This window comes from Onychostoma macrolepis, chromosome 09 (genome assembly GCF_012432095.1).
Source record: "Onychostoma macrolepis isolate SWU-2019 chromosome 09, ASM1243209v1, whole genome shotgun sequence".
Lineage (NCBI taxonomy): Eukaryota > Metazoa > Chordata > Actinopteri > Cypriniformes > Cyprinidae > Onychostoma > Onychostoma macrolepis.
The window spans coordinates 36,297,082-36,311,006 of record NC_081163.1 but is presented as its reverse complement, the minus strand read 5'-3'; the positions used below and the strand labels follow the sequence as shown (position 1 = coordinate 36,311,006).

Here is a 13,925-nt window from a genome sequence, read left to right as displayed (position 1 = left end):
CTGACACAGAGACACATGTATACCTACAAGTGTTAGTTCCACAGCTCAGACCAGTCTGCTTATTAATGAGTTAAGATTAAATATAACTAATATAAACAACACGCTGTAGGACGACATCTCTGATTGATAACTCATTGAAGACATTGGATTATAGTAAAGCAAAACATCATTAACAGGTAAGTATATTTACTATAGTTTAGGTCACGATTCACTCCTCCTGTTGAGAATGTATGCTTTTACATGTTCCAATATTTACATTTATTTGCTATTTGCAACAGAAAATGTCCGTTGTATTTCCTCTGAAAGTCTGCCTAGTGAGAGATCCTAATTTTGTTGGCTTCAGATAGAGTTTCCAGGCCTAGAAATAGAAACTGTATGTGTGTGTGTAAGGACCAAATGTCCCCACAAGGATAGTAAAACCTGAATTTTTTGACATTGTGGGGACTGCCCTGCGTTCCCCACGAGGGAAAATAAATAAATAAATAGTAAATTATGTTTATCTGAAAGTGTAAGAATGCAAACAAGTTTTCTGTAAGGGGTAGGTTTAGGGTTAGGGAATAGAAAATATTGTTTGGTCAGTATAAAAGTAATAGAAGTCTATGGAAAGTCCCCACAATTCACAGAAACAAACGTGTGTGTGTACTTAAACCATATTTTAGGGACAAATTTGTACCCAAAAGTGAGCTAAACCTGACAAAAGCTCCAAAAACCTCCCTTTGGGGACATCCACATTTGTAAAACAGGTAAAAATTAAAATGTATAAATTAAAGTTGTTTTTATTATTATTATTATTGTAAATATACAGAATGTTTTCTGTGAGGCTTTGGGTGTGGGTTAGGATTAGCTTATAAAATGTATAACCAACTGTATACTAACTAAAGTATCTGAACTAACTATCTGTATCTGTAACTATCCCAAAGAGGCACAAAATCCCTTTCACAGACTTTTACATTAACTGTTCCCTCCTGGTGGAACGACCTGCCCGACTCAATCCCAGCAGCTGAGTCCTTAACCATCTTCAAGAAACGGCTAAAAACACATCTCTTCCATCTTTATTTGACCCTCTAACTCTAGCACTCTCTATTATAACTCTATTCTTTAAAACTTGCACTCTATTCATTTACTGCTTGTTTTTCTTTTCTAATCTTTTTGTATTCTATCTATTTGTGTTCTTTTTATTTATTATACAATTAACAAAAGCAAAAAAAGGCCTCTAACACCAGCTTGCTCTATTCTTTTTCTATTCTGTTTTCTTTTTATGTATTATATAATAAAAAAAGAAAAGAAATGTGTAATGCGTTAAGCTAACTGAGACTTGTTATAGCACTTGTGTATCATTGCTCTTTTGCTGATTCTGATTGCTTCCGTTGTCCTCATTTGTAAGTCGCTTTGGATAAAAGCGTCTAGTTTAATGACTAAATGTAAATGTATATAAAAACAACAGTAGTCTATGTAATGTCCTCATTTAGAGTAAATGTGTGTGTGTGTGATATTAAATGGCTGAACTAATGTTTTTGATTGGACAAATATTTCATATTTCATTATGCTTTACACAAACTTATGCAATCTGCTGTACTTGTTTCAAAATGAATGTTGCTGCTCCTGTACAGTCATCATAATGTTTTCTTCATTAGTTATAAGTAGAAACACAATTATTATTGCACAATAAAAACAAAGTTCAACTGAAGGCAATACATAAATATATAAATAATACTTATATAAATAGTATTTTGTCAAAATTAAGCCAAGACTTTACTAACATCAGATACACGTTGACACATCTACACAGCAGGATTTTCGGTTACACTTTATATTAGGTGGCTTTAACTAATATGTACTTACATCAAAAAATAAGTACAATGTACTTATTGTGTTCATATTGTTGTGCAAAACACTTTTGCTGCTATTGAGGTGGGATACGGGTAAGGTTAGGGACAGCTTTGGTGGTATGGGTGGGTTTAAGGGTGGGTTAAGGTGTAAGTGATGGGTCAACAGTGTAATTATAAATGTAATTACAGAAATTAATTACAGATGTAAGTACATATAGGTATTTTTAAAAATATAAGTACAATGTAAAAACATGTATGTACGCAATAAGTGCATTGTATCAAATGATTACTTTAAATGTAAGTACATATTAGTTAAGGCCACCTAATATAAAGTGGGACCGGATTTTCAATGACGTATTTGTCTGAAGACAGTAAAGTTAAACTGCTTTGTCAAGTTACAGTTTTCCCTGATCAACTTTAATATGTAATATATCAAAGTTACTGATAATTTAAATTAGCAACAAGTAAAAAAAAATAAATAAATTACCATAAAGCATTTAAAGATGTGGGGTGACAACGTCCATGGTATTTACAGTATTTAAAAAATAAATAAAAAGGGGAAAAATCTGATCATTTAAAGCTTTCATACAAACTGCTATAGCAACATAAAAAGATGCACACAGTATTAATTTGCATTATTTTGATGTTAAACTAGCCTGTTCCCTAAACTCTGGTGAGGTGGGCATGTCAAGCAATTAACACAGTGGCCTTAACCAGCTTGCCCCTTTTACAACAGATTTAGTTTATCAACAGCTGGCCATCACAAACTAAATAAGTGTAAATTTGATTTACATTAATCAATACTACAATTCTTATTTTTCACACCATCACTCACACATGTTGAGGCTTAGAGAATCTCCCGTTTTTTGGCTCATTTTTACTCAAATAATATAGCCTACTTGTACAAGTGCTTCTCCATTCTGCTTATTATGGTATTTCAGGAATTAACAACATACCCTGTATAGATATTTTATAATTTGGCTCAATATATGATATGAGGTTCATGCTTCGGACACAAATCTTGATTTTATGTAACAATTAAATGACATACAACACAAACTTGCTCAAACAGAAAAAAACATACATAATTATGAGGCAGCCCTCTCATAATTATTCATAAGAAATAAAGTTCTATGCTGTTGAGTATTGTTTAATTACACTAATTAACAGTATAAGACTATTACCAATAAAATGAAATCAGTATCAACAAAAGTACATCTTTGCACTGCAGAGGTGCACAGAAACTGCATTTATATGTATTTACACTGCAGTTACAATTGTATAAATAATGTTATGAGATCAATGTTTTAAATACAAAATTTTGAATATAGAAATTCATGAAATCCATTCATTTAAATTGGCTGATTTATTAATGAATGAAGCAAGCGACAAAAGCCAAAGCTATTCTATCACAAAGCTAACTTGTTAATATGAACTTGAATATGTATGTTTATAAGATAGTATCTGAAACATACGCTGGAGTACTAACAGAAACCTATATATGTGGGCGGAATTATTTTTTTTTAATAGGCTACTCTACTTTTCTGAAGCATAAACTAATTAAAATAGTACTTATAATTGAATAAACTTTTATTTAGTTAGTTAGTAAAAGTCGAATCCCTTTAATTCAAGGAAATCTGCAGGACAGTAGCTCTCCAGGAGCAAGGTTGGAGTTTCATCGTCAAATGATTTGAGTGAACATCAGATGAGTTTACGTGTCATGGTTGTGTAGGTGCTGAATTCTCCTGACTGACTGCAGGCTGAAGAGGCTGGATTTATGGCTCAATATGACCAGTGAGTCTTTCCACAGATTACATTGTTTTTCAGGAAGATTAAATAAGTGGACAACTATCCAAATGCTGATTGTGTTTCAGACTCGAGGATAAAGATTCACTGGATATTCATGATAACCCTCCAGCTCCAGACAATGTTGTAAAGGAGGACGACAACACTGTACGTATGTCAGTCTCTCTCCTTGTGTCTGTATTTTGTGCACACGGCTCACTTTCTGTCCTCCTCAGGTTTATTTTGTGTATGATGAAGAGGTGGAGGAAGAGGAGGCCCCTCCCGCTCCGACCCCTGAGCCTGTAGTTCAGATCAATGACAAGCCACACAAATTTAAGGACCACTACTGCAAGAAACCCAAGTTTTGTGACGTCTGCGCACGAATGATTGTTCGTAAGTTCACATCTCACACCGGCATTGCGGTGAATCGAACACTCCTCAACAACAAGAAGCAATTGTATGTGTGGGTGTGTGTCTGTATACACGTCTGTTTGCAACAGCTTAACCAAAGGATCCACTGAGACATTCACACAGTTGTGAAAATAAACCGCCACTGTCCTAACATTGGGATGCTTTAGAAAGTAATGTTTTTTTTTTAGTCCAGTGATCCTGTTGTAGTGTTTCTTCTGTCTGTGGTTAGGACAGTGGGCAGGTCAGGAGGATGATGAAGTAGGCACTGATCTGTGAATGTGTCAAAGTGTGTAAAATAAAGCTGCATATTATGCTCATGTGAATGTAATTTAGAGAAATAAGTAGAGTCATACCCATTACAAAAGGTAATTTGGTATAATAACTGATTTCTTTTATACTTTCAGTCAATAATAAGTTTGCCTTGCGCTGCAAAAACTGCAAGACCAACATTCACCACTCGTGCCAGTCATATGTGCAGTTCCAGAGATGCTTTGGCAAAATAGTGAGACATTTTATTATACATATATGACAGGGTAAAATCGCATGAAACTGATTATTTTTTTCATTAATATCTTCTTTGTCAGCCACCTGGTTTTAGACGGGCATACAGCTCTCCACTCTACGATCAAGAGATCAATAACCCTGGTGAGTATGATGTATTTATAAGAGAGAATTGTTTTACAACACAAAAAAAGACTGCAGTGTTGAAGCAGTGTTTAAAAAAGAAAGAAAATAATAATTGGTAACACTTTGTTTTAAGGACCAGTCCTCACTCTTAACTAGCATACATATTACATGCATACTAGCTGTTTAATAATACTTATAAAGCACATATTAATGCCTTATTCTGCATGACCATATTTTAGATCCCTTAATCCAACCCCATACCCAAACTTAACTACTACCTTACTAACTATTAATGAGCTGCAAATTAGGAGTTTATTGAGGCTAAGTTGCAGTTAATAGTGAGAATTAGGCCTTAATACAGTGTGTCCAAATAATCCAATCAAGTAAGTTTTATGTCATGGTTTATGTCATCTTTTCATGTGTTACTTCTTGTGATTGTGTGCACCTGTTTCTTGTTAGTCTTTTCACCGTGTGTATATATAGCCCTTGTGTTTCCTATGTTCCTTGTGAGGTCTTGTTTATGGCTGTTGACTGAATGATAAAATGTGTACAAAATAAACTGAACACAAAAGAATTATAGAATTGAAACTGCATTTGCATAGGTCAGCAGAACCGCACTGACCCGGTGTTTGAAACACTGAGAGTGGGTGTAATCATGGCCAATAAAGAGAGGAAGAAAGGTTCTGAGGACAAAAAGAATGTAAGGGGTCACCTTCTGCTGTCAGGAATTATTAAACATGTGCCTGAGGTCTTCCTGTTATGAAGAATGTAATGAACATGTATCTTTTCTTAAGATGATGATGATGATGATGGAGGAGGAGGAAGCTCAACAACCGAAAGAGGATGAAGAGGGTGGTGAGGGTAAGTTACATTGTTTGTTCTCTGTACGGTGAAATTCCGCAGGTGAAATGCAGTCATTGCATTAGGAATCCACAAGATTGAGCATTTCATTTAAGGGGCGTGTGAGGTGAAAAATTTCCCCATGCACATTTCAAATCATGTTTAATCAGTCAAATCATATCAAATTTGCCACATTTACCCATATAAAACTGTTTGGTTTAATAAAAATAAATAAATTGTATGTACAGTTGTGCTATAGATGATAGAATGGAATAGAATAGAATGAGATGCAGGGATGTGCTAGGATGGAGGTGGTAACAAATAAATATAAGGTTATTGCACATTTTTATCGCATAATGCGGGTAGATTGGTAGATTGCCTGGGGGAACAAACTGTTCTTGTGCCTGGCTTTTCCTGGTATTTGGGGCTCTGTAGCGCCGGCCAGATAACAAAAGTTCAAAAAGGGGATGACTTGGACGTGAGGGATCCAGAGTGATTTTCTGAGCCCTTTTCCTCACTCTGGATGTATACAGTTCAGGGGAACACCAATAATCCTCTTCTCTACTGTTTATATACCATAATTAATTAGTTTAGATTCCACCTCCACTGTAATTCATTTAATTTTTGCATATTTGTTATCTGATTTTTGCTCGTCACTTTGATACAGTATGTCGTTCATTTTCTTTATCCATATAGTCCATATTTGACGTGTATGTGTCATTTCAGTGTTTAATGCATTATATTCTTTAAACATACATATTTGTATGGGCTGGATTTAATTGTCCATATAATACATTGTTCCAAATTTGAATAGGCTTTATATATATATATATATATATATATATATATATATATATATATTAGTGCTGTCAATCGATTAAAAAATTGAATCGCGTTAATCACAGTCATGGACTGTGATTAATCATGATTAATCACAAATTTAAAATACTAGGATTTACCTGTAAATGTGTTGAAATAAAGAAATGCATGACAAACTAGTTTAAGGAAACAGAACCTTTCACACTTCCGCCAGGTATGAGACATAATCCTTATTATTCTTTTATCATTATTCTTTTGTTTTTATTCAGCCATTATCTGCCTTTAAACTGGCAATAAAACATTTACCAAGCCACATCGCTTCAATCCCAGTATACATTTACCCAACTATTATCAAAAGTATTTCTAAATAAATACAACAAAACATTTTCTTGCGACCTTACGTGAAGTATTATGACAAAATGCATTATGAAGAAGAATTGGACCTGTTCTGCAGGTGCATTAGAGCTAATATTAGCATCATGCTACATAACACAATTTATGAGATTTAATAGTACACTTTTACTCAGAAATCACTTCAAACCACCATCGAGTGTTTGTAATAACTTTCTTTTGCGATCACGTGTGGAATTTGGTCATTTACTGTTGCTAAAATATGCTATTTATAGCCTTTTATATCGCTGCACAAATTAGCATTTCAGATGTACACATTCATTTAAAAAAACAAAACACATACAAATATCCTATCGTAATCGTGTGTTTATTATCTTATATACTCTATAGTGGTTGTTGTCAAGTTTATTTCTGCTGTGTAAAAGCCATGTATGCTCTGCTGAAACTCACGTTGTTTGTGATGCTACAACCGCCTCTCCATTCTTAAGTTGCCAGGGATACATTCCAAGTATAATACACATTAGTTAAAAGATCTATTTTAATTTTTATTTGTCTATATACACTTTGGGCGGCCGCGGTACATTATAAAAGTAGCCCCAAAAAACCGCAAACCATGGCTCTGTAATTTTTCACGCGACTGTATTTTCAAAATAGCCCACTTGTGCTGTTACCCTGGCAACACTGGTTCGCTGTACCCTCATCACACAATGATAGATATCCTTCCGCGTTGCGATGACGGGAAGAAGTTGGTGTCAAACCTTATCAAGCGATTAATTTGCGTTAAAAATATTAACGCGTTAAAAAAATTTATTAATCGCACGCGTTAACGTTGACACCCCTAATATATATATATAATATATATATATATATATATAAAATACAAAGTCACTGTAACAGACCAAAGCAGCTGAGATACATCACATATATCTAGACCTGCCACTGGGCATCAGTCCAATAGCACATTGGTACTCAGGGATATCAGTACAACTGGATGAACCATAGTGGATAATGTGCTGTTTCGTTCAAATCTACTTTCACTCTGTCAAATTTCCTCCAGAATAACTCCAAACTGTATTTGATTCCAGTTTCATGCCAATGTTAGAATGGGTCATGATTGAGCCAAAAACACAGCAATATATTATCACCAGCTTAACTGCTTACTGATCTCTTTCACCTAACAATATGACATTGGCCTGTTAATTCTGGTATTTTGAGAGAAAAAATAAGACCGTTTGCATTTTAATCAGTTTATACTGGCTTTTTATATTCATTAATTCCAAAAGGATATTTTGAATGGGCACAATTTATCCTTTAGGAAAGCAAGATGGAGACAAGAAAGACAAAACAGCAACAGATGACAAGGTAAAAGGCTGCGGCACTAGTGTTCATGCTGTGTCAAACCAAGATACATTTGCATTTACCTTTTAAACATTTAAAAGTTGCATGGGCTGGTTTGTCAACTTTATGCAGACTTTATATACTTTCTTGTTCTGACCCTGATTGTGTCCAGAATATTGAATAATATTATTAAATTTTGAGTTTAAATGTGTGTGTGTGTGTGTGTGTGTGTGTGTGTGTGTGCGCCCTTCAGTTTGTCTTGTCATTTGGTGCTTGTTGTAACTTGGGTAGTCTTTAGCTGTCATTAGAGGTGCCACATATAACTATCACTATTACTATTGCTCATAGTGATGGGTAAGGGGTTGAAACACAACTCTAAATACGGCACTTCAGTGCATAACTCACCCCACAACGTTTGTGCTATGGGCATGAAAGGTACTTCAAAATGTGTGGTTTGCTGTGGAGAGGTGTGCTATTTAAAGGGGACATCAGATGCCCATTTTCCACAAGTTGATATGATTCTTTAGGGTCCTCATGAAAAGTCTATAACATAACTTTGTTAATTTCTCAATGGTAGTGTAAAACAACACCCTTTTTACCCTGTCAAAAACAGCTCTGTTCACAGCAAGCCGTTTTGGTGCATGTTCTTTTAAATGCTAATGAGCTCTGTTCACCCCGCCCCTCTCTTCCGTGGGGTGACGAGCAGTTCTCATGAGATTGTAAACCTTAGCCGCATTTACCAGCGGGAACTTGCTAACTAGCACATTATTAAGAAAGGTGATTTGCAAAGATTCATTAAAAAAAAACCTTATACTCACTTCTGCAGGTGAAGCTGGATCACAAATGATTCATGCAAACATTCCCTTCAAAAACAAATGTAATCCACTGCGTCTTCAGCGGCTCAGATGTCAGGAGTAAATGATGACTGCTATGTTCATTATTACGTCCAACAATAAAGCACACTACATGTGTCTTCTACACCTGCTCCGCTGGACTGATGACAGCTCACTCAGGGCGGGTCTGTGCTAAAACGCCAGTGTCAATCAACAATCGTGGGAGGGGCCTTGGCCTGTGTGACATACATCTGGCCAGATTCTGAGAATGGCTTAATCTGAGAAAAGGGTTATTAATTATGGGGATTTTAAAAAATAGAGTGTCTATTTACACTAAGTGCAAATAGCCCGCCTTGTTGGCAAAGGCTATTTACACTAACTCCGCCCACCAACGTGTGATTGGGGTAGTCAACATAGCAAAAAGACGCTTGTTCAACATCAGTTTCAGTGGTGTAGATGGTAAGGCGCGTGCTTTTCTATGACAGATTCCAAGTGTAGCAGACATCCAAAGAACTCAACAGATCGAGATCAGCTTGTCATATTTTTCTCTGAGGAAATGTCCCTGTCTTTTGAAAAATTTCATGATGCACATCAGCCTCTCTCCATTGCGAGAGGAAAATACACGCATCCTGCCTCATCGGTATCTATAAGAGGTCTGAGGCTGATGCAGCTTCCGCAAACAATAACAATACAATGAGCATCACTGATGTGTGCCCCACCTAAATTAAACACTTGCATTGTGGTTCCTAAGATAGTGGTCAGTGACCCACACAGGAAATAAGATCACAAAGTAGATTTTTAACTAAGAAGAAAATAAGATTTTGGGAAGCTTCCTTGTCCTGGGGGTAACTGCAAAGTAACTGAGACCAACCAGTGACCAAAGACTGTTGATAACTTTGGCTTGTGTTCACTGTCAGAAGATCCAAGCCAAATTTGGTGAAGGTCAGATAAGTTGTTTTTCTGAACCCATATCATTATGCTAAATGTCATGGGAATTCCACTGACCACAATGCAGAGGAAGCAGAAAGAAAACAATACAAGACTGTTTTAACCTTTTTTTTTGTTCTATAGAAAAAATAAAACAAATTTCTTTAACTGTGAGAGACTTTGTTAAACATATGCATTGGCATGTAGTACACGCTCCAACATGTTGCAACTAAGTCTGAATCTGGTTCTGCAAATAAACCCTCTAATCTTCTGTTGATGTTGATGTTTGCAGAACAAGAAGCAGCAGCAGACATTCAGTCAGTCTCACTATTATATGGCTTTGTATCGCTTTAAAGCCATTGAGAAAGATGACCTGGACTTCCAGTGAGTTTATTCACACATTTGTTAACATTTCAGTTTAGCCATAGCTTTCATGCATAGTCATACGCATCATACGTTATTTATTTGTTCCATTTGTAAATCTGGTCAGATGTGCTAAGTGTGTATATGTGTGTTTGTGTTTCAGTCCAGGAGATCGCATCACAGTGCTGGATGACTCCAATGAGGAGTGGTGGAGGGTGAGTTCCTCCTACTGGAATTCTGTAGGAAAAAAGTCTGGCGTAAAGTGTACTTTCTTTCATACGTTTATTAGCAATGGAATAACTGGGAGTGATCTCAACAGAGAGGAGCAGCGTTGAGTTCCCTCGAAGGGGAAGCATTTGTATCATTGGAGGAGCATTGCTTCAAGCAGTGTGTGGAGACATAGTATTGCTGTGGGTGACTCGGGGAGCGAGCAGGGCAAAATGCCAGAAAAGCACAGGTTATAAATATGTTTATGATGAGGATGGATAGGACTGAATGATTAGGTTCCATGTAATGGAAATGTGTTTGGTTTTGCACACAAGATAAATATTGTGCCTTCTGTTGTATGGTCAGAATAGTGCAGAATATAGCAAAAGGGAGATTAAAATTAATGGGTTATTTAGTTTACAATTACCAAGTAGTTGCTAAAACTGCTTTCTTGATTAATGGCCAGGTTTGAACATGCTTATGGTAACTTTTAGAGTAAATATGCATATGGATGGCTTATTCTTAGAGTGTACTCACACTAGGCGTTTTGAACCCCCAAAAAGGTTTAATTAGTACTAATAAATGGCTAATATTCTAGTAATATGCATGCTAATAAACAACTAGTTAAGAGACCCTAAAATAAAGTGTTACCCATTCACTGTGTTAGACTGTCAGCTTGTTATGATTCTCTTCTGTCAAACACATGCTTATTTCATTACTTATAAATATATAAAATATGCTTCAAATGCCTATATAAATAGGTAGTACTTTAACAACAAGACAAGGTGATGTAGTTGTTGTTAAAACGAATAATAAAGAATAGTATTGACAGCAGCAATCGTTGTCCCCTCTGACATGTTTAAAGTTTATGGCCTGCCTAATTTGGAAATTCGAGTATCAAATATACTCCTAGTAGTAAATACGACTTCAGAGGCCATTCGTGTCCAATTTCTGATTAGGAAACTCGTATTTACGATAATTTCAACAGCACATGAAGGCAGCATAAGTGTGCTCCGGCCTGGAACATAAAGTGCAGTGTGAGTGCAGGCCAGCAGGGGAGTGGGGACAACCGTGCCTGGTGTGAGTACACCCTTAAAGTGTTTACACCTTAGGCTGAGAGAGAAATAAACCTTCAAAGTAAACACTAGCACAGATATGCTTTAATCTCGCTCTCTCTCTGTGTGTGTGTGTTCTAGGGTAAGATTGGGGAGAAGACCGGATACTTGCCCATGACTTACATCATCAGGGTGCGAGCTGGCGAGAGGGTGTTTAAAGTGACACGCTCCTTTGTGGGAAACAGAGAGATGGGCCAGATCACCCTGAAGAAAGATCAGGTCAGTGTGTGTCTGTGTGGTGACATTGAAGCAAATCAGTGCACACAGCTGCCTCCTGTTGACTTCTCAGTGCAAGCAGCTCAAATTATATATCAAGGTAAACCAGAGAAATGGCAAAAAAAAAAAAAAAAGTTTCAGGTGAGAAGGTGAAAAGTTTTTTTTTATTAATGTTTATTTATTTTTTGTTTGCACAAATGGGGTGTTTTGCTACCATTTTCTGTACAGTATGTCAGCTGTAAATGTAAACAGAGTTCTTTCAAGTTCTTTCAAGGTGGCACCATCCATGAAAAGTCAACAGGAAAACCCCTCACCCCCTGTATGTCCTGTATGAAAAATCTGGTCATCCTAATTAATGTTTGTACAGATAAAAGTCAAAATGTATTTAGAGGCAATTTATTGACTGATTACTAATTGATTGTTTAGATCTCAGCATCTATTACTGTGCCCTGGTTTGTAGATTGTGGTGAAGAAAGGAGAAGAGGTGAATGGATATCTGAAGGTCAGCACTGGCCGTAAACTGGGCTTCTTCCCCGCTGACCTGCTACAGGAGATCTGAATGACGGAGATTTAATCATGAAGAACATAAGTAAAGCTTAAGAATGGATGGAGAAAGAAGAATAAATAAACAAGAAATGACAACAATATCTGACCTCACTCTGTCGCTCTGACAGAAATATGAATACATGTGCATGAACACAGGGTCTAAATTTAATACTCACCAAGCACTATATATGAATACAAAAGATATTTACTCATAAAGAAAAAAACAACATTGCTTACCTGTTGACCAGTTATTTTATTAGGAACATAATCAATGAATTCACACTGCATGAATGATAGTGTAATCCTAGCTCATGTGAGCGACATACAAACTGTTTTGTGAAGAAAATCACAATACTACATTTTATTTAGGAAAAGTTTGTTTTCTCTAGAACTTATTGTGGCAATACTTACAGTACATTGACCAAAAACAAAATCACAGGGTCTTCATGGAGACAGACTAATCTCAGATGTCAGTGGTTTTAAACCCTGTTCCCGGAGCCCCCAACAGTGAACACTTTACATTTCTCCTTAGAACAGAGTTGAAAACCACTGTCAGATGTTACAGTATATGATTAAACGACACAACAAAAATGATCTGTTTCTGTTCTGCTTCTTCTGATGAATGTTTTTGAGAGTTTTAATCATTTCATTAGGGGTAAATCTTAATGCTACAGCAAACAACCTTCTAGAGAATTGTGAGCTTGTTGGAACAGCTTAGGAAACTTTTTTTTCTTTTCTTTATTAGCACTAGTTCTTCTAAACAAAACGAGTCCATAAAGAAATTCTGGTAACATTTTAGTTTAGGAAACACATATTCACTAATTACTAAGAGTTTTCCCTCAATGAACAAATGTGCTGCTTATTTATAGTTAGTAAGGTAGTTGTTAAGTTTAGACATGGGGTCGGGTTAAAGATCTAGAACTTGGTCATACAATACAATACAAATTTTATTTTTATAGCACATTTAAAACAACTGCCATTGACCAAAGTGCTTACCAGCCTCAAAACATACAGTCACAAAAACAAAATTCAACAACAATTCAACAAAATTCAACATTAAAAAGTACAACCTGAACCCTCTAATCAACTCCAAAAGCTCTACTAAAAAGGTAGATTTAATATGCATTTGGAGAGGGTTCCATAAACGGGGAGCAGCCACTGAAAAGGCCCTATCGCCCTTAGATTTTAATCTCGTTTTAGGAACATGAAGAATCATCTGATTCGAAGATCTCAACTTCTTGAATTTTGATAAGGACTGAAGAATTCTGGTCATGCAGAATAAGGCATTGATATGTGCCTAATAAGTACTAATAAACAGCCAATGAACCCCACTGAACACATTTGAGTCATTCTGGAACAGAAAATGACCCTTCTTCAAACTAAAATGGCAAAAATAAAGGCACCAAAATGAAATGTCTACAAATGCTATGTCTCATAATGACAAATTATCTTTCCTGTCAATAAAAATCTAAAATACAATCTGTGATTTGACATACCATTTTTTACGGAAATATCAATAATTACTAATAATTCTTCACACTCCACTATTTCATTGCCCTGTGCATCTGGGTGTATTCATAGCTTTTTTTGCCATGGCTGGTCCTCCCTATATGCAAATCATGCAAGTTACGAATCCAAAGCACACAATTTATATACAATATAATATACAGAGGGGGAATCACGATTTTGAAATCTCCGCATACACAGGTATGTACACA

At 36.0% G+C, this 13,925-nt stretch overlaps 1 protein-coding gene across 1 annotated transcript; it reads left to right on the top strand.

Annotated features, from left to right (window-relative positions):
* On the top strand, positions 1-13,620 carry stac3 (SH3 and cysteine rich domain 3). The gene is made up of 13 exons (XM_058786139.1): positions 1-176; positions 3,562-3,623; positions 3,704-3,782; positions 3,851-4,007; positions 4,430-4,527; positions 4,610-4,670; positions 5,255-5,352; positions 5,447-5,513; positions 7,978-8,024; positions 10,053-10,144; positions 10,287-10,338; positions 11,527-11,664; positions 12,122-13,620. The coding sequence occupies exons 2-13, from the start codon at positions 3,607-3,609 to the stop codon at positions 12,218-12,220; spliced, it is 1,005 nt and encodes a 334-aa protein (XP_058642122.1). The 5' UTR covers positions 1-176; positions 3,562-3,606; the 3' UTR covers positions 12,221-13,620.
* Positions 13,621-13,925: the final 305 nt, after the last annotated feature.